The 21833-nt window shown below is 36.1% G+C and overlaps 1 protein-coding gene across 5 annotated transcripts; it reads left to right on the top strand.

The window, feature by feature from the left end:
• Positions 1-1048: 1048 nt before the first annotated feature.
• Positions 1049-14501, top strand: LOC131313002 (uncharacterized). Of its 5 annotated transcripts, none has more exons than XM_058341042.1 (14): positions 1050-1218; positions 5069-5349; positions 5865-6039; positions 6853-6936; positions 7484-7725; positions 8768-9005; positions 11498-11577; positions 11664-11748; positions 12060-12191; positions 12280-12414; positions 13362-13409; positions 13565-13649; positions 13819-13875; positions 13963-14501. In XM_058341042.1, the coding sequence occupies exons 2-14, from the start codon at positions 5135-5137 to the stop codon at positions 14028-14030; spliced, it is 1644 nt and encodes a 547-aa protein (XP_058197025.1). In that variant the 5' UTR covers positions 1050-1218; positions 5069-5134; the 3' UTR covers positions 14031-14501. The 5 variants fall into 5 exon arrangements, 4 of the variants coding, with proteins under 4 accessions (XP_058197028.1, XP_058197025.1, XP_058197026.1 ...); XM_058341043.1 differs by having other exon boundaries at positions 1052-1218; positions 12280-12393; XM_058341044.1 differs by lacking the exon at positions 1050-1218 and adding an exon at positions 3656-3720 and having other exon boundaries at positions 12280-12393.
• Positions 14502-21833: the final 7332 nt, after the last annotated feature.

Here is a 21833-nt window from a genome sequence, read left to right as displayed (position 1 = left end):
TTACCACACATATATATTGCGTTTTATCTAATAAAGATTTTTAAAAAAATATAATTTTTTTTGGGTGAAAATGAATTATTTTTTGTTTGTGTTAGTGAATTATATCAAGTTAAAAAAACTTATCAAAATAAGGGGAGAAAAAGTTTTAAAACAAAATGATTATAAAAAATATTAATTTTAAAAGATCAATTTAAAAAAAAAATGAAGTCATGAACAAAAATAGTGTGAGAGAGAGAGAGAGAGAGAGAGAGAGAGAGAGAGTTTGGGGGAAAAAAAGTTACAAACAAAATTTTAAAAAAATGGACCAAGGAGTCGAACCCTAGATCCAAGAGAAACGATGAGATATTGGGACACTTAAACCACTCCACCAACACAATCACATGTACTAACTTCCTTAACCAATTAAATAAAATAAGTTATCAAAAGATTTTTTTGAAAAAATGTGCCGGGGGGCTTGAACCCAGGTCATGGGAAAAAAAGCCAAAAACTTACGAGTCTCAATAAAGTTTTAAGAAAAAAGATAGTTTTTTTTTGCTAGCACGCCTTAAATTAGGATTGAATACTACAAATTTAAGAACATTAGAGGCACGAGAATGTGTGTTTTTTGGGAAGATTTTTTTTCAAACGAAAATCGGTTGATGATGTGTATACGAAAATCGACGGCACAACACGGCACAACACGATTTAAAAAGGCACGGCATGACATGACACATGATTAAGTAAATAGGCCGGCACGGCATGACAAAAAAGGCATGGCACGACTCAACAAAAAAGGCACTGCAGAACATGACACGACAAAAAAAGGCACAACACGACGCTTCACGATTAATTAATCAGGCACGACACGACAAGATTTAAAAAATGCACGGCCCGGCCCGACACAGTACGATAAAGTAAAATGGCCCACCATGGCATGGCACGGCACGACACGAATACGATGAAGTAAACGGACACGGCACGATACGAAGCACGGTTGACAAGGCACGGCACAACACGACATGCCCTAATTCCAAACAGAGCCTAATGTGGGACGGAGGGGTATTATTTTTGTTTTCCTCTTCAGAAGTAGGGAGGACGTTGAATACGCGTTTGATGTGGCTGGAAAGTGAAGACTCTACCCTACACACACGAGCGAGCGAGAGAGAGAGAGAGAGAGAGAGAGAGAGAGAGAGGTTATTTGCGATTTCTACGGGCTTTTCATGCGGTATCTGCAACAAGGTAAACATTCCCAATTTCTTCTTCGACGTTTAGAACTTGTTTGTGCTCGAAAATTATGCTTCTTTTCTACTGATCACTATCTTTACCAAATTAATTGGCGCAAATATATTATGGAGTTGAATTGACTTGCAAATCCCTTTTGCACTTTTTACCAAATTAATCGGCGCAAATATATTATGGAGTAGAATTGACTTGCAAATCCCTTTTGCAGTTTTTACCAAATTAATCGGCGCAAATATATTATGGAGTTGAATTGACTTGCAAATCCCTTTTGAAGTTTTTGCTTTGCCTGTCCATTTATTTATATAAACTTTAGGTGGTATCAATTTTTTTGGGCTTGTCCATTCTGGGCTTTTTCCGGGTTTTGATTGGCCCGTTGGTGGATAGTGGGATTGATTATCAAGATTAGTCCAGATGTGCGTAACTGACACGAGTTATAAAAATAAAAAAGTTTAGTCGTAAATTTGATTACACAAGACGAATACTAATTCTACTACTAATTGTTTTCCAAAATATATTCAGTGGAAACAGAGCAACCTTTACAAGTAGTACTGTAATTTTGGAGGAATTGTGTGATAGGGCATCTCCAATCCATCCATATCTCCATATTCTTTTTCAACCCATCCTCCAAAACTCTCCTCCATTTTAGAGGATGAGTGTTGGTCTTTCAAAATGGAGGATTGAAGGGAACATGAAGGATCATCAGCCATCATCCGCCATATTTGGAAGATAAAACTGTATTCATTAAATAGATATAACTTTTAATGCACAGATTTACTTCTCATAGGATTTGTACTATTAGGATGATATTTACAATACCTTTAAAAAGAGATCAATATTGAATATATTTTCATAAAAAATAAAATAATACTCCTGTAGTTTGAATTTTGAAGAAATGGAGGAATAGGGTTGGAGTTGGCAAGAATAGTGTAACGCTCTATAATCACTTTTCGAATAAATTTTTTTACTTTTATCTTAAGATGCTGCTCTAAAACTCTAAAATAGAGAACCAATTCACTCCAATCAAGCTCTATATTGGGTCTCTAAAATAGAGACCCCAATTTGGTTCTCTATATTTAGAGATCTTTCAAACATAAAGAGAATGATCTCTATATTCTTTTGCCTTTCTAAAATCACCACTTCACCCTTTTTATGTTTTGATGTTAAATTGTATTACCAACCATATCCTTTCCATTTTATGTATTCATTTTATATAACATGGATAACTTTTGCCTTTTTTATTCCAAATTCTTGAAATGGGTACCATTGAAAATATATCGTCAATACCTTCAATGTGAGTCCAATATTTTGTATGTTTAAAAAATACTACCTAAAGTCACTTCCAGTTTTTATTTTTATTTTTATTTTATTTTATTGAACTTCCAATTTCCCGAGGCCATCTTTTTTCTATAGGAAAAAACTGTCACGGCCAGGGACAGATTCAGAAATTTGCTATAGTGGGGGCGCCATTTTCTACTAATGAAAGAGTCACCACCCCAATTGATCTCTAATCTCTGGCTTGAAAGATAATTAAAAAAACTCAGCGGCAAAAAACCTCAATCAAAAGGCCAATTCGTTTATATACATCATGTATATTTGCAGAAGAGAGAGAGAGAGAGAGAGAGAGAGAGAGAGAGAGGGGTGGGTTGGTTGGCAATGGACGACAGCGTGAGCGATGTGTGATTTGCGAAGAACTTGTGTGTGTTTTCTTTTTCTATTTCAGGGACTGTGTAGTTTTACCTTCTTCTTTTTTTATATAAAAATAAAAAACCAACCCCAAGGTTTTTGGTCTAGTCGTCAAAGCCTGGACTTAGGGTCCCTTCTAACGTCTTAGGTTCAAAATCCCTTTGGCGCTATCAACTCCTTTGGGGCCAGTCCATATTGAGCTTTGCTCTGACTTCGATTGGGACACTTGCAAGTGGGTAGTGGGATTGACCCTTTAGGATTAGTCGAGGTGCACAAAAATTGGCCCAAACACTTAAGTTATATTTTAAAAAACCTGAAATTGAGTGGGGGCATGTGCCCCCACGTGCCCCATTGTAAATCCGTGCCTAGTCATGGCGTTTCACGACGTCAACAATATCTACGAATAGAGGTTGGGACATTCGAAACCTTCTGCGAAATGGCTTTCCCCCAAAATGGGGTTCTCCGAGTAATAGTCATTCCATGGTTGAGCATCACCTCTTTCCCTTTCTCGATTGATCACCACATGTCCATGAAATTTAGCCTTTACGTATCGGTTGACCAAATGGATCAACATAGGAAGACAAGATGATGTTGGAGACACCCAAATTAAGTAGTATCTGATCATCTTCCTCCTCACATGCTGCCATTTCTTCTTCTACGTAATTAATCAGTGCCATAGAACTCTCCGTGGAAGTCATGTTTAATATCAAAACACACTACTTGATTGGTGTAAGTGGAATTTGCAGAGATTGAGAAGGAATTTGCAGAGATTGGAATACGCACAGATTGAGAAGATTCGGAGACCATAAGTTTGGTGTAAGTGAAATATCTTGGAACTTTTTGGAGGGAGATTGTAGTTATAATTTTGGAGGGAGTTTTGGGAGGGAGAATATAGAGACGAAAATAAAGATTTAGGATTGGAGTTGGAGTGAATAGTTAAAATCTCTAAACTTGCTTTTTGGATATAAAGGTATATTTTGAGTCTCTATTTGAGAGAATTGGGTTAGAGTTGCTCCAAGGTAAGCAGAGTACTGCATTTGTTTCGTAGCACTTTTTTTTTGGTATTGGGAAATTTCAGTTGTTTTTAGATTGAATTTGTGCATATGGTCTGTGAGATAAACTCCATAGAAATATGTCCGTAAATTGGTAGTAAAGATTTTTCTCCTTGGTATGCTATGTATGTGTATTTGTAAAGCTATGACATCTATACAAGTATCTGTGATTCCTTGGGTTCCTAATATGTTACATAACTTCATAAGAGGGCAAATCAGTGTAGGAGTCTTCTGCCACTGCCGATGTCGGGAGGGTTTGATATTTGTGGCTTTATCCTTTGTCCATATATACGTATAACAGTAGATAATTATTTTCCTTTTCTTGTGTTTTTATTTTTGGTTCTCTTGATATGGTTGGGACTAGCCTATGTAGCATGGACACTTCAACGACCCTCCGACACAGAAAGTTTAAAAATTTGGAGGACAAGAAACGTTGGGGACATGCTTTAATTAATATTTTGTATTCAGTTATGTGGATAAAAAGGCTCTAATTCTAAATATGTAATCACCATATATACCTTAAATATATTATTTATCATCACAATATTCACAAAAGTATTCCAACAAAAAGCGTTTCATCATCTATGTCTCTTTGTAATCAATAAACTATAATATGACACACAAAGAAGAAACACGGTCTAAGTTTTAACAAGAATTTTAACTATTGTTTAAGATCCTCGACATGTCTTGCGAGTGTCCCAAAAGTATCCCGAGAGTGTCCATTAGAGTGTCCTCGGAGTGTGCAAACAAAAACCTTGAGAAAAAGAAAAACACTTCAGATTTTAGTGTCCAACACGTGTTCGGAGAGTGTCAGCGTCTGAAAAGTGTTTGGCACCGGTACATGGAATCCAGCAAAGTGTCCATGCTACATAGTTAAGGACCCGTTTGTTTGGCCAGAAATGATTATGGGACTATATATCAATGGGCCATATATCTAGTATTTGTTTATAGTTTGTATGCCTAGATAAATATTCACCCGATATACAAAACTACGAATGTGGGATATATAATTCCCTGATGTGTATGGTATTATTGCACCGAGACTTTAGATGTGAAAAGTGTAGCGTAGACACGTAAACTAAAGCATGAGATAATGTGGTTCTTTCTTGCAGGGCTACGGAGAAGAATACCCGTTGTGGCTGAAGTTATGATAGTATAGTTGATTACTTGAAATAGTTATGGACTCCGGGAAAAGTTGGTTTCAGAGATTGAGACATAAAGAGGAGAAATTAAAACCGGGTTCCACAAAAACAAAAGAAACGGAGAACCCAACAAAATCAACGACAGATGATGTGCTATCTAATGATACTAAAGAGAAGGTTGCTGCGGCAAAGCAGTATATTGAGAACCATTACAAAGCTCAAATGAAGTGTTTGCAAGATAGGAAGGAGAGGTGATTTTTTCGATAACTACTTCCTGTTGATATGTGGCTTGCAATTTTCATCAGCATATCTCTAGTAGTTCTCATCAGTTTCTAGCTTTTAGCATTTGCGCTATGATTATCGTCATAATTGAGATCAAGGTTGTTAAAACGGGATACATATTGTGCATCATTTTTTCATCTTATGTATTGTGTATTGGAAGATAAGTTACTCCAGAGTGTTCATTCATGTACGTGATTAATTATAAATGTGCCTTCTGGATACTGTTGAGATGCTAGACTAGTAGGGAAAAACTAGAAACCTTTCTCTTTCTGTCCCATAGCGGGACTAGCATGCTGGCTTATTAAATGCTCTCATAATCCAGCGCCCAAAAGTGTTTTTATTGAATTCCTACACATGTTCATGAAGTATGAAGATTCCTTGTTATTTGACAAATTAGGTGTCCCGTTAAACTTTAATCGATTCTTTTGAATCATTGTTAGTGGTGAATAAGTGCCTAAACTTTTGCCTTTCTTGGCTATCTCAGACGATGGGTTTTAGAGAGGAAGCTTGCTGATGGTGATGTTCCGGCAGAAGAGCAAACTAATCTTCTAAAATATTTAGAGAGAAAGGAAACAGAATATATGCGAATCCGGAGACATAAGATGAGTGTTGATGATTTTGAACTTTTGACCATCATAGGAAGGGGTGCATTTGGGGAGGTAGTATCCTGTCATTCTCTCTTATGCTAATTATGTATTGGCATATAATGTATGAGGAAGATCTACTAATGGTTGATAATTGGAATGCATTTATCTTTTTGTAGCATTTTAACCTGGGTTGTTTCACGACAAATAACATCTGAACATTTTCTCATTGTAAGATGATATACATAATTTTCCTTGAAAGTTGATTGCTGTGGTCTTGTGAAAAGAAAGAGTGGCTTTCAATGATAGAAGTGTTTACAGTAACACACTCTCATCACTTACTGAATATCTGCAATCCTAACTATGACTCAGCCCTTTCTTGGCGTGACAGTTATCCCTTGCCATATCGGAGTTCATAAGCTCTTCCATCCAATCTCAGATTACATATGCTAGTATTACATCAAAAATTATTCTGTAAGAATAAGCCAGGTGTCATTGATCAGTTGCTATTGGAATCCACAGTTTCCCAATTTTTGTTTTGTAATTTGCATGTGCGTTACATTCAGTACCTTCTCTGTATATTCATCAATGCATCTACACAAAAATACAAGCACGGAGTGCATGAAACAAATTTTACTGTCGATTGTCAGCTGTAGCTGCTTTTAAAAGCTATTTTTCATAGACCTTACTAATGGTGTGAGTTTTGAGGTCTATTTCATTCCCTCTATCCTCAATATTTCAGCCTCGTTGTTTCTTCATATCTTCAACTCTCACTTACTATAATCTTCCTGTGTTATTTGATATCATAGTAACGGAACAGGTAAATATGATTTTATTAATCTCATTTACTTATAGGGACCCTAATATGGTATTTCTCTGACCATACAGGTGAGACTTTGCAGAGAAAAGAGTACTGGCCTCATTTATGCCATGAAAAAGCTCAAGAAATCCGAGATGCTACGCAGAGGCCAGGTACTATTTGTGAGATCCTTTTCTTATCTTTGAAAAATGGAATTACACTTTTATGTTATGAGTATAGACTGTCAAATTGTCAACTTGATTGAGCTTGATTAAATCTTGAACCTCCCATTTTGTGGTAGATAGCTGATTTTTTTTTAACTATACTGATACCGGGCATGCCTAACTTCTTAGTTGAGATGCACTGTCATTGCTTATATAAGTAATCTTTCTAGAATCGGTGTAATGAAGGATTCAGAAAACGATGTATGCTGGCTATCCAATTGAAGAATCAATTGCCTTTTGCAATGAGTGTAGTCAGTTGCTTAAAGCATGAGAATGATACACCAATTTAGTGTCATAAGTTGAGTGGTCCATAAAATTTTTGTGTAACCGAACACAAGTCGCAAATCTGAATAATTTGGCGCTGGTTGCTTTAGGCCAATGCTGTACTAAAAAAATTTGTCTTATTGCTGCTAATTTAAAAATAATTTCATGTTTTTTTCAGTCTGCATCTGCCCACTATTATAAGCATTATGCTCACTATCGTCATTACCTGCAGGTGGAACATGTTAAAGCTGAACGGAATGTCCTTGCTGAGGTTGACAGTAGCTGCATTGTTAAGCTATACTGCTCTTTTCAAGATGATGAATTTTTATATCTTATAATGGAATATCTTCCGGGGGGCGACATGATGACATTGCTAATGCGCAAGGATACTTTGACCGAAGATGAGGCCAGGTTTTATGTTGGTCAGACAGTCCTTGCTATTGAGTCCATTCACAAGCACAACTATGTTCACAGGTTTTCCATGCATCCTTCTTTCCCCTGTCGTGTATTGAACCCACGCATTCCATTTGTTAGATACTTGGGTGACTTAGTTGCAGGAAACTCCTAAAATGGAGCCGCTCCTTCCTTGGGAGCCCACTTTTGCACTCCCAACTAAGGAGCTTGACGGGAACCCGCTCCCATTGAGGTAGGAGCTTGCTCCTTACAAAGATGGGAGCTTTTGTATGATCTTTGTATAGGAAAACAGGGATTTGTTGCTTGGCTTTATTCATTGATCTTCAATGAACACATGATATCTAGCCCAAGTCATGATATCTTGAAAAGAAAATCATATATTGTAACACTAGCCCATTCCTTACATTTATGGCGGACTTGGCCCATATTTTTACTTCTTAGAATGATTGTTCTTTCAAAGTGAATACTCTATGCTACATTATTTTTATAATATATGTACACGCTACTCTCACGCTCCCAACCTTGGGAGCTTCTGTATTCCCTCGCTCCCCCGCTCCCGCCCCCGCCCCCGCCCCCGCTCCCACTTCGTGCAACTAAGCTTGGGCCTTATGGACTATTATGATTACCCTAAACTTTTCTGACCTTAGAGATGAAGTTCCACTATTGACAGTCCTCATTTTACTGATCTTTCCTTCTTATTTCATAGACGAGCATATTTTGAATTAATGGACTCATTGTAGTGCGTTCCCAAAAAACAAGTTAGGAAAGTGAGATGGTAACTATAAGATGCTCTGATATAAGAAAATGGCAATAAAAACACCACCTATAACACGCTCGTTTTTATTTTCCTACAGAGATCTCTATAGCAAAACCTTCGCGGTTGGTCTGAATCTGTCTGCAGATGAACCAATTAAGACTTTTCCCTTCCGCGTAGCAATTTAAGCTTGTACTTGCTGCTGCGCTTACTTTTGTCATATTTATTTTTTCTGTTCTTTTCCTTTTGTATCCACTAACTTTACGTTGGATCGAATATCACTGTTATCGTCCACTTTTAGCAATTGCTTCGAAATCCTAATAATTTAATGAATAACTTATTTTTTAGGGATATCAAGCCAGACAATTTGTTGTTGGATCGCAATGGTCATATGAAGCTTTCGGATTTTGGCTTGTGTAAGCCCTTGGACTGCAGTAGTTTTCCAGATCTAAGCGAGAATGATTACGGGGTAGGAGGGAATTTGAAACCTCCATTGGAGGACACTAAGCACTCTAACCTGCCATCTGTGTCAAGGAGGACTCAACAGGAACAGTTATTACACTGGCAGAAAAACAGAAGAATGTTGGTATGTTAGCAATCTTATTAGTGGAACCTAATCATCATTCATATTGGCCATTATGGTGGTTCTCTGCATATTTATTCTAGTCAAGGCATATTTTTGCTATTCATGAGTACATGACTGGAAGAAAGTTGATTAAGCGATCTCTATCCTTGGTATTGCTTTTCTTTCCCCGTAGCATTTAAGAGAGGGATGCATATTAACACACTGCCGGGTTGCTTGTCCTTCGAAAGATCCACTCATTACAACGTGGGAAAAATGTAATACCTGCTTATTCCAGTGGCAACTTTCTTACTGAGTGGTTCCGGCTGTATTTGAACGCTTCTTACTCCCTCCGTCACAGTTTGTTCGTCCATTTTTGGTAGTCCGATCTCATAAAACTGTTTATATGTTCTATTAGCCTTTTCTAGATGATTTCGAAAACTGTGTAAAGAACTTGTTTGAAGATTGACATGAGTAAAGGACTAAAGGGCATGAATGCCAAAAAGGGAGTAACAAACTGAGGGAGTACTTACATTTTTTAAAAGAAATTCGGAGCACGGATTTGCCTCTTTAGCTGTAACGACCATAATGCTGGAAAGATTCAAGTAAACTGACCTCTACCCTTTTTTCCCGGCTTCCTTAGGTTGACCGAGAGGTTTAAGAGCATCTCCAATGCAAGTCTCTAAAATAGAGACTCAAAAGTATTATTTATTGGAAAAGTGATGTAGAGTTCTGGTACTATTCATCTCGTCTCCCATCATTAATCTCTTTATATGTAACGACCCACACCAGCGGACTTGCTAACCCTCAGCCTAACCACGTGGCTCAAAACTGGTTGGAATTCGTTATATATCATTGCTTTTCAACATTGCCCACCGATGTGGGACATGTGGTCTCACAATCTCCCCACCTTATGATGCAACGTTCTCGTTGCATTGGCCTAACAACCTTCCCCTGGTGGCCATGGTGTGACACTTAGCTCTATGCATTACATGTGTGTGCTCGTACCAGATTCCAGGGGTGGCCCCCACCATGCAGACCGGGGTGCCTTGTACATTATTGTCCACTATGGCCGCCCAAGCTCCATGCACTTCCCAGTAGGTCACCCATCCCAGGACTACTCCAGGGCAAGCACGCTTAATTATGAAGTTCCAATATGCTTTGACGCCCTCACGACTTTAAAAAGCCTTGTACAAGATAGGGACATGATCTATTATATATAGCATTGAACTTTTGCATTCACCAAGCGATGTGGGACTCGTGACTAGGGTCACCACAGCTTTACCTAGGTCTTTTCCCTCCCATCGAGCACTAGGGTCACCACGGCCTTAACCCGGGTCTTTTTCCTAGCTATGGGGCGTCATAATCTCCCCCACTTAGGAACACACGTCCTCGTGTGGGGTCAAGATTTAACACATTTCCGGTTGGTGCAGGCTCTCATACCATTTGTAACGACGTGAGCTAGCTGACCTGCGAACCCTTAGCCTTCGTTATATAAGCGATGTTGGACTCATGACTAGAGTCACCACAGCTTTACTTGGGTCTTTTCCCTCCCATCGAGCACTAGGGTCACCGTGGCCTCAACCCGGGTCTTTTTCCTGGCTATGAGGCATCACATTATATATCTCTATTCCTTGAAAATTCAAGCATGTAGTACTATTCATCTCATCTCCCATCATTAATCTCTTTATATATCTATATCTATTCCTTGAAAATTCAAGCATTACACTTATTCCCTCCAAAATGTGTACTGTTATTTTTTAAGCTTTTGTTAAATATGTGTAATATTAATCTTGTTTTGAATGCATCATCAATACCTTTTTAATGGTACTAAAATTTTTACAAAATTATATCAAATTCTAGAAGTTGTGTAATTTGAAAACATGAAAGGTTAGATGAGATAAAGAGACGAGTCTCTGTTTTTGAGAGAGTTTTTTTTTTTGTCACCGATCATAAAACCCAAAACACGTCATAAATATATACTCTGTTCAAAATTGTGGTCATGAATGCTTTTTTTGTGTACTCAGCTAGTCACAAACTGGTTAATGTCTTAGAGATCTGCTTCTTTTGTGTAATCCGCTAGTCATAGACTGGTTAATGTCTTAGAGATCTGCTTGTGGATATTGGAAAAAGTTGCATAGGTAAGTCAATTTCTCAGGCATTCTTGTTAACAACCTCCATCTGGAGTTTGTGTTGCCTATATTCGCAAATCGCGACAAACTGTGGGCTTTTATATATATAGATGTGGTTATGTGGAAGTTAGACACAGACCTTGTTGCTTATTTATTTGGTTTTGGTAAGCAAAAGCTTATATTTTTTGGGGGGGTAAGTCCAAAAGCTCAAGTTGATTGGAAGAGATGCAGGTTCATAATTCCTTGCTAAAGGTGCATCTTAAGTTTATATAGAAGTTTTGGTGGTTGTAGTCCCTGTTTATACATCACCTTACAGTTTTTTTCACATTTTCTGCATATCCTTTTCCATATGTTGTGCGCTAAGTATTTTTGTATGATCTTAAGGCTTATTCTACGGTTGGAACTCCTGACTATATTGCCCCAGAGGTCCTGTTGAAGAAAGGTTATGGGATGGAATGTGACTGGTTGGTCGATCTTTCTTGCTTGTTACATATCCTTCGATAACAGTACCTGGATGTAGTTTCATGTTCCAATGATATATTTCTTACAGGTGGTCACTCGGAGCAATTATGTATGAGATGCTTGTGGGTTATCCGCCTTTCTATTCTGAAGAACCAATGACGACATGCCGAAAGGTAAATGAACTCCACTTTCTTGACCTTTACTTTTGTCTTATACTTTTATTAATGCTGGCATCGAAGTTTGTAATATTGTAAGGATAAAAGTGGACAGATTATTCCTGTTGCTAAAGATTGTTCTCACTGAGTTCTAATTCATTTGAGGCATACACGTCTAGGTTGTTCTAGGGCTTACTTTGCTATTTAGATGTTTGACTAGGATTTTCATTAGCTTCAGAATTTATTTTATTAAAAAAAAGATGTATGTATAGAGGCTACCTTGAATTTGTAAGTCCTTATCCAACAGGTTGTCAGTTCATGACATGCAGATTGTGAATTGGAGAACTCACTTAAAATTCCCACAAGAAGCAAAACTCTCTATTGAGGCTAAAGACCTCATACGAAAACTTTTGTGCAATGTGGATCAGAGGCTTGGTACCAGGGGAGCTTATGAAATTATGGTGATATTCATGAACTAATGTATCACTCATGTGTATACGTGCGTGTGCACATCTGTTTAACGTTGCCAGTTTTGATTCCATATGTCAGGCACACCCATGGTTTAAAGATATCGAATGGGAAAAACTATATCAGATGGAAGCTGCTTTTATACCAGAGGTTAAAGGTGACTTAGATACTCAGAATTTTGAGAAGTTTGAAGAGGTGAGGACTGATGGTTATCAGGTACCATACAATGTGGTTATTCGATTGGCTGATGATTTTTGCACTCCCCTTTTTGATAAATGCACTCCTTTTCTTGTCTTTTAGTGAAAAAATTACACAAAGTTTCACTGAAAGACAAGAAATGAAGTGCATCCATCAAAAAATGGAGTGTGAAAATCGTTCCCCTATTCGATAAATGTTTATTATGCATGTGTGCTTGAAACCTATCAACTCTAATTTTTTGCAATCCTGGTTACTCTAGATGTTTCATGATATGTACGTTGTTTATTTTAGCATTCTCGTTCAGAACCCTTGATTGGGAAAAGAATTTTTAAGAGAAAAAGTATAAGAGGTGAAAATAATTTTGATAGAACTTGGGTTGATAGGAAAGTTGGTTGTGACTTGTGAGTTTGTAGTCATTTATTTGTCTATATTTTACCCTGGTTGATTAGCTCAAAGCCAGTTCTTCAAGATTCTCAGCAATATGGGCGCCAATGAAAACCATGATTCAAATTTATGGAACAATTATGCCATTAGGATCTGGGATTAACAGGGTGTATTGATACGTATCATTGGTTCTCCATTTATCAGAATTCGCAAAAGGTACTAGCATTGTATCATGTTAGCATCATAATAACTTGATTAGCTCAGCAGTTAAGGCCCTTAAGGGCTGTCTTGTTATTTATGAGAACTAAATGATCTGCTTGTTTCCTGTTCTGTGGTACTTTATCAATTGAGTTAGGCAGATTTTCTGGTTACCTTGTACAATAGCTATGGTTTATTGGCTCCTAGAACTATTCCTTCATGTCTAATGCGTTGAGACGTGTACATGAACATATTTGAGTGTGTATGTTTTGTTGATGCATCTTTGACATGAGTTGATAGGTCTTGGGCATTACCAAAATTGCTTTTCTTCATCAACTATGTTTTATTCTGCATCAACAATGACAAAATTGTTATTTTCACAGTTGGAGCCTACAACTCAGACTTCCTCAAAATCGGGTCCTTGGAGAAAGGCGAGTATTAAAATTTGCTTTAATGTACTCTTTTTAGTTGTTTCTTGAACTGAGTCATTCAGGCAAGATTGAGATTAGAATGTAGACAAACTTCATTGCCGATGTTCCATATCGAGCAACTAACAAAATTGTTAAAGTCCTCTTTTTCGTTTCAGATGCTTCCATCCAAGGATGCAAATTTTGTTGGTTACACATACAAGAACTTGGAAATTGTCGATGAGCATCACATTCCTGGCATTGGTCTGTATCCACCCATATAATCAGTACATTTGGGCAGTTATGATGCCACTATTGAAAAAGGGAATTTTTTATGGCACGTATGATATAGAAACACGTCAATTTTAAATATCCCTATGGAAGTTTTTCGTGCTAGAAATATTCTGACAGTTCAGCTTATTCTTGGATGCAGCTCAGTTGAAGAAGAAGACTACCAAACCTAAGAGACCATCTATCAAGTCCTTGTTTGGTACCTTTGTTCCCATAGATTTTTAAATTCCATTTTGGTTTTAGCTTTCAGTCACTGTGTTCTCAGACTTTGTCCTTGTTTTCCCAGATGCACCTGATTCTACTGATCCACCTGTTCAGGGGAGCTATGTTAACGTTATACCCACTCAATTCTAGGAATCTGAAAGCCCTGATCCATCTCCATGCTTCTCTAGATCCCCACAATACAAAAGGGGTAGCATGGACTTAACACACAACCACCATTGTCTATATAAGCCATGACAAGGAAATGGAAGTGCAAAAATTAGCTCCTAGGAAACACGAAATAAGAGGAAGGCGACAAAGGATAACGGATTTCTCCCTTTTTAAGGATTCAGAAGTTTATGCAAAGTGCCAGTATCTTTTTTTATCCAGTTATGGATAAGGTAGTTGCTTCTTGTTCTTGATTTCCTTGTACCGCTGCTAGATACTTGCTCCTCTGGTATAACCCTTAGGGTAGAGATTAGGAGTTTTATTTCTCTCTTGTGAAAAATACTACAGAAAGAAACAGGATTTAGAGATGGTGAAAGCGAAAGATCATGTAACTTATTTGTTGGTTTGAAGAAAGGGTGTAAGTCCTGGGTTCTTTATGTATTTATGCTTGCTCTCCTTCCTTTTCTAGAACTGTTGTTTGCGTTTGATTGCTTAGGTCCCTCCCTACAAATTGGTTTTTGTGTTTGTTTCTGTCAAAACCACAACACTGCAATGTATGAAGACTATGATAAGTCTTGTTTCCAGGGTAGCATTATTGTGGTAAGATGTGAAAGTGCACTGGCTTGGCTACTGTAAGTTTAGTGCTCAAAATTAAGCCAACATGATGATTGATGGGATGGCAGTGCAGGATTTGTCTAAGATGGTGGCTGATTTTAGCAGTCCAACTACTATCAAAAGCACGTGCTCTAAGTATATTTTGTGGAGTACTATCTCCATATAAATCAGAGATATTCCTTTTGTAAGGTTGAGATCATGGTTATAAATGCACTATAGCTTGAAAGCCTTCCCTCGATTTTTTCATAGAAAGTACTTGTGGGAGAGTCTCAATATAGTATTACTTGGGACAATGTATTCCTCTAATACCTGAGCTACTCCCTTTAAGTGCATGAATGATTTACAAATTAGTGCATGAATGATTTACAAATGTTGGTAAAGAGAAATAATGATACAAGAATTCATATTTCCCTAAATTGGGCTCAAATTTACGTTAACATTAGTCTCCTTGAATTTTTGCTATTCTTATGTCATATTGTTAATCGTGTTTTTAGTTAGTGTTGCAGAAATGCTGAATATATCTTTCACGAATTAGGGTCAAGGGTCATCTAGTCTTGTCATTGCTAAAACTTTTGCTCTCTCATCATCTCATGCTACCGCCTCCAATTACCACTAATAAAAGAACTTGTAAATGGCTTTGAATACTCTTTGAGTGTTCAAAATGTGGACCTGCAAACGTTAAAAATTGTGAGAGGAGGAAGTAGAAAGCCTTTTACAAGGTGTGAAAGGAGCCTAAGAAAATGACATGCACTGACAAGACAAGAAGACTAGTAGTAGTGTGAGATGTGGGAAATGGAACAAAATAAAAAGGAAATGGACGATGAGATAAATAGGAGTGACCACTTCCAACAGTCAGACAGATTACTCTTGTTTCTATTCTAGGCTTTGGAGGTCTCAGAAATAGACTCCTTGAGATCATTTCCTGATCAAAGGCTGTTGTCCTTTCACATTAATTGCATGGTGTTTCATATCCAACTCTTGGATGGACGAGGAAAATTATTCGGTATCGTTACATGTAGTAATGTCTCAAGTCTTTCTACATCTACCATCATGATATTGATCGATGCAGCAAGGTTCATACATATAATTTGTATTTAATTTGAGTTTTTACATCAATGTGTATTATGTAGTGTGTGGTGTTCCAGAGACACTGAATAATTATTCCTTGCATGAAAGTACAATGCTCAAAGGTCGATCTTTAACAGAACTTAAACCCCTCATCATTCTAGCTGAGCAAAAGGGCTTTTGAGGGCTATCACTTTGCTCTTTGGTGCATGAGTGTTCAGTGACCCACTTTGGGTTTAATTAAGAGATAGGGTTTAAAATTAAGGTCCATGATTGAACACCTTTCGGTTACTAGTACTAGATTTCGTAATCATAGCATTTTACTACTACTAGCAAACAAGCAATTTACAGTGTAACATGTTAGAGATGAGAGATAAACAGAAACCATAGGATAGGATAGGACGGGAGGAGTAATCTCCTTGATCAGTCTTGTCAATCCAAGTTGATGGCTAGCCTAGCTAGCTAGTCGGCCAAAAAGGGAATGGGCTTTCAAGGCCCCACATGGGTGCTTCAACTCCATTCACAATCATCATGAGACCTCATATCGAAAATGTGGTTATGAAATTCTGTTTCTTCGGTTTAGGTTTGGAGTGATATAATTTTTAGAGATAGATAGATAGATAGATATATAAATAAATGAGAGTAATCATTGAAAACAGAATTTATTGAGGATTGTGGCGAGTGAGAATTAATAATTGTAGAAAATATGAGTGACTAAGGCCCCGTTTCAGAAATTTTTTCAAAAAATAAGCAGCTTATTTCACATTTTCAAACTAAAAAATAATTTAAATGAAAAATAATTTTTCAAATTTTTTTGCATCGTATAAAAGATCTCATCAAGATCATTCAAACAAGATCTATATTGCGTATTTTTAGATTTTAATAAACCCATAATTTTTGAACTTGAAATTGCCTTCTTAAAAAATAAGGGCTTATTTTTGTTTCTGGAACGGGCTCTAAAGCCAATAATACTACACACTACAAAAATGCACAGATTTGTTATGGGGCCTATTTCGGGTCTTACACAAACAATTCGAACCGTTCATTAAATGTAAGACTTTTTTCCAAGGGCTCCCGCTAAAAATCAGCTCTATCCGATACTTATAGATGCTCGATTTAATTATCTAACTTTTCATTTGGATTTCAAGATAATGAAATGTTAGATGATTGAATTGAGCACCTATAGGTATAGGAGTGAGCTGATTTTTCGCAAAGCCCATTGAAAAAATATTTTACATTTAATGAACGGCTCGAATCGTTTGTGTGGGACTCGGAGCAGACTCCACACATGGATCTATGCTTGATCTGTGTGGGAAATGTCTGTGTAAACAGACTTACTGGACTAAAGCTGTGTCTGTGTCTCAAGATTATCTCACCAATAATTCTGAAAAAGCACTTATCGACCAATACCAAATCGAGCTAAATTTTTACAAGGATTGTGAAATAATTTTTTTTTAAAAATAAACGGTTCGGATCATTTTTTTTGAGACCCGGGATGGGCCCACCAAAAACATCCGTGCAAGATCGGTTTATAATATGTGTGCGCATAGCACAACTGTTAAATTAATTTACCCCTCAGAAAATGTTATGAAGAGGTAAATGGTAAACTCTCTCTTTTTTTTTTTTAAATACTAATAATAAAAAGAAATGTTTCTAGATTTGTGAATATTAATCATCTAGTACAATATCTGATTAAAACAATTCAAATTTCCCCAATCACGCTACTACATATAATAAGAAAAAAGGACCGCAAGCGGATAAACGGAGAGTTTAAATCCTTCGCAAACTATACTACTACGGGATCATTTGTACTTAAGAGCATCTCCAGTAGAGGTAGCTAATGTCCAAAGTTAAGATATTTGAAAGTTCATTCATGTTTTTAAAAATGTTTCAAAAATTAATTTTAAATTCTCACAATATCTTTGATTACATGTACGTATTGATGACAGTTTTAATTTTCTTCTCAATCCTTTGAACCACAAACGCAACTTGTAGATAATTTATTGGCAAGAGATAATGCTAGAAAAAGAAGAGGGTGACAAGTAATAAATAAAATGTAACTACAAATCGGAGTATCTAAAAAAAGAAAGGTCAATTTGTTCTTAAATTGTGAAATATATAAAATGATGAAAATTCAGAATTTGCTGGAGTGCACTCTATTAATTCACCCTTCAAATCATGTACTAGAAAGGTAACATGTACAGTACATACAGTTAGAAGATAACTTTTATAAATTCTGATGGAAATGCTGTCACAAAAATTAATGTATGAAACTCGAATTTTTAGGAAACACTATGCCATTAAAACCTACTGTAAAGTGTAGTATTTGTGTTGCCTTGCTTGTAAGGAGTATATACATGACACTGAGTTATTCATGGAGGCTCTGTGAATAGGGTATTTACAGAGTTGCACAATCATATTCGTATGCTACGGTAATTAATGTTTTTAAACTATTATCATTAATAAATATCTTTTAACGGTAATATTTTATTTTTAATTTAAACCGTCCAAAACACTTTTGGACGTGCGAGATTGAGCTCATTAAATCTTATTTACAAAGGCTCCGTAAATTTTATTTACAAATCTTATTTACGAAGGCTCCGTAAATAAGATTTTTTCGTATATATATATATATATATTCCTTCCATCTCAATTTAACAGTATTTTTTGGAAGTTTGTGTCACTTTTCAATTGATTATATCTTGTAATTTATAATGTTTAGTAATTTTAAAAACATCTATCTATATTATAAAATAGAGAAGTTTTTGTCTATACATACAAATCCAACGTCCTTTGCAACTGTCGGATCACCTTTACATATTCATCGATCATAGTTATTCGACCAGTAAATGTTTCCTTATATATAAATCTACTTAGGGAGATGCTGCTTTGTTTGGTTGGTAGTTTAGTTTAGTTTAGTTTTAGTAATGGGTAGAGAGAGAAATAGGGTAATGATTGGAGAGATGAGTAATGATTGGAGAGAGATAGAGAGAGAAATGAAATTAATAATTAGAAATATAGGGTAATGATTGAAGAAAGATATGGAGTAATGATTGAAAAACAAAACTAAAACTAAAGATAAATGACAACCGAACACTTCATGTAATTATCTTTTCAGTTATGTATTAACCTACTATAGGGTAATATATACACCTTCCTTTGCAATTGATTTTCTTTCTTCTTCTTTTTCCTCTTTTAAGTTGATTTCATTCATTTAGAGAGGGTCGATAAGAACAAAAAATTATCAAAAATTAGAGCTCATCAGATAGTAAATGTGTCATTGTAAACATTTTTTGATGTGGTGCCATTGAATTGATGTGTTTATTATTTAATGTAGCTGATTAGATGAATTTTGTTTAAGAATTTTTGAAAATAATACTTCTAGGAAACGTTTGGTTGGTGGCGCGGTCAACAGTAGAGAATGGGAATTTATTTAAACTCCGTTCAGAACATGTTACTTCGTGCCTAAAGGCACGGGCAATCACTAGTTGTATTATAAAACTAATCGAGATCTATCAAACAAGATTATATTAGATATATAATTTATTACCAATTTAAAGATATAACTAATTTTTTATTCGGTTAGAATAGAACAAGAAACTATTAAATTGAGTCGGAGGGAGTAGTTTGTTCAGCAAAACAACATCTCCCTAATTGTTGCCACGTGTTCAGATCCTTAACGGGATTAATGTGAGAAAAGCTCATGAGGCCTCTGGGGGCCCAATAGGGGGCCATTGTTGGACTTAAACATGAGCCTAACATTGTACTCCTACTCGGGCTCTCTCACTCTGAAGATTTGGTCCTTTTTTTTTTTTTTTTTTTTAAACTGAAAGATTTGGTCTAATTACTCTACTTAACTTTTTTCATATTGGGAAGTGAAAACAATTTCTTCCTCTTAGAGTCTATTGTCAACCATGCTTATGGTATAACAGACTACTAATTAATATGCATATATGGGTCACAAGTACATTAACTCGGCCAACACTTAAATGCGTCTCATTTTCAAGACATTTGCTCAAACTATATAATTTGGAAAGCATGCATGTTCTACACCCATGAAATATTGTGAGACTTGGTTTAAGAAATGCTGTTGAGCAAGTCGCCTGCAGACACAAGCCCAGAATTGATGCTGCACCATTATCCACCAAATCCATATATATAATTAAAATAAGCCTTGATTTAATTAATTTATATGATCATGAGCTAAGCGTGATTATAATTTGAAGTCATTCGATATGTATCTACAAGAGTCACGTTATGTTAGATGTATCGACACTTTGTTCGAATCAAGACTCAAGTGTTGGGGTCGTGAATTGACAATAATAATCAACCGCAAATAGTACTACCTCCGTCCCAATTTAATTGTCACTTTTGGAAGTTCGTGCCACTTTTCAATTGATTATATCTTGTAATTTATAATGTTTTAGGTGATTTTGAAAACATTGTATTATAGAACAAATCGAGATCTATCAAACAAGATCCATATAACTTGTTTTTTTATCCAGTTAGAATAGAACTGGAATAAGTAAATTGGGACGGAGGGAGTACTATATTATGAGTCGTCTAATCAGTCCTCATGGTGTCAATAGGATGTCCGTCGGCTATGAACAGGTACATATTGAGAATTGGTCAATAGAAATTTTTTTTTTTGTTCCCACTTATATATATTCGAGATCATGTATGATATCAGAAGACAAAAAAATCTTATAAATAGTAGCCGAATGCTACTTATTGGTTGATAACTGAAACCTTGCATGTCAGCATTGAATTGGCGTAGCGGCCAAGACCTTTAACCTTTAGCTTGGGTGCTTGCTTCCTCTGAGCTCTTGCAATTCTAAAACCTTCATGGGTGCTAGTCACTCTTATAGGCATGTCCATGCACATGTGGATATGTCCCGTCTTTGAATGGGCCGGCCTCTGTTAATTAGTTGACGGTACATAAGATTAGTCCCTCAAAGACTAGATGAGATGCCTATATAAGTTGATCCTAATTAACAATGCTGCATGAATCATCAAAACTGAATGAAATCATGTATACCTTTCTTATTACTACTATTTCGTACTTGACAACTATATATAAATAGAAAGTATATATAAAACTCATATATGCATGACTATGGTTTTTTTTTTTTTTAAAAAAAAAAAATCTTAATTGGAAAGCACTTAAAGGGACATGGGATCTATAAATGATCCCCAAAATAAAGGCAAAAAGCTTGTCTTTAATTTCTTTTCTTTGGAAGCAAAGTCATTTAGATCACATGGGGGAGGAGCACGTGCCACACAATCCGAGGGCTTAATTATCCCTAACCTTAAATTAATCACATGAAAAGATGATGGTTTTTGAATTCCCAAATGTAATTTAAAGTAATATTGATTCTTATGTTCTCGAGGTGATAATCTAAAATTATTAGGGTTAAACTACCTTGGGAAGAAGCGCGCTGCCTTAGGACTTAAAAAACTTTTAATTTACCCCTACTTCGAGCTTCAATAGCTAAAATGTGCGCTACTCGTCTTAATTAAGGGTCTGACTGGATTAGTAAATTTATTGGAATTTGATTAGTTTCAAACTCTGTTACACGAAATGAAATCTCAAAATTTTATTGATAGGAGTAAAAGTTAACGAATATAAAACTAACTTGTTGTTGGCCTGTTATTAGCATTTTTTATTATAAAATTCTAGTGTTGCCTAACTACTTAATTATAGGTTACTTTCCTTAATTACCACAATTGAACCTAAAATCATTCTATGTTTTAAGTCTAACTTTTAATATTCCCCCCCACCCCCCTTTTAGATATCTAGCTATATGGTTTAGTTTTTTCTCCTTGTTGCTTAGCTCTCCTTTTTTTTTCCCCCCTCAAATTTAAAGTTGTAGGTGTTGCATGTGGAGTTCACCTAGAATGAATTATGTCTTGCATATTCTAATTTTTTTTTATTCTTTTTGAGAATATTAATTCAGTTGTAGCATTTTTTTTTCTTGAAGAATGGATGAAAATTAAAACTTAAAAATAGGCAAGGTAGCGCAAAGAGAGGAGATGGCATGTTGATGTGGACCCCTACTTTGACTTATTAATTAATTCGGGGTCTCATAATGTAATAGTTTAATTAAG

The sequence above is a fragment of the Rhododendron vialii genome, chromosome 13a, assembly GCF_030253575.1.
Source record: "Rhododendron vialii isolate Sample 1 chromosome 13a, ASM3025357v1".
NCBI classification, from domain to species: Eukaryota; Viridiplantae; Streptophyta; class Magnoliopsida; order Ericales; family Ericaceae; genus Rhododendron; species Rhododendron vialii.
Note: the sequence above shows the minus strand (reverse complement) of the source record. Positions and strands in the feature narration are given on the sequence as shown.

Bases quoted from the DNA above. Each gene is read 5' to 3' on its own strand.
- LOC131313002 (XM_058341042.1), top strand. From the start codon at position 5,135: ATGGACTCCGGGAAAAGTTGGTTTCAGAGATTGAGACATAAAGAGGAG. The intron at 5,350-5,864 runs GTGATTTTTTCG...TGGCTATCTCAG, and splicing joins TTGCAAGATAGGAAGGAGAG to ACGATGGGTTTTAGAGAGGA. The intron at 6,040-6,852 runs GTAGTATCCTGT...CTGACCATACAG, and splicing joins GAAGGGGTGCATTTGGGGAG to GTGAGACTTTGCAGAGAAAA.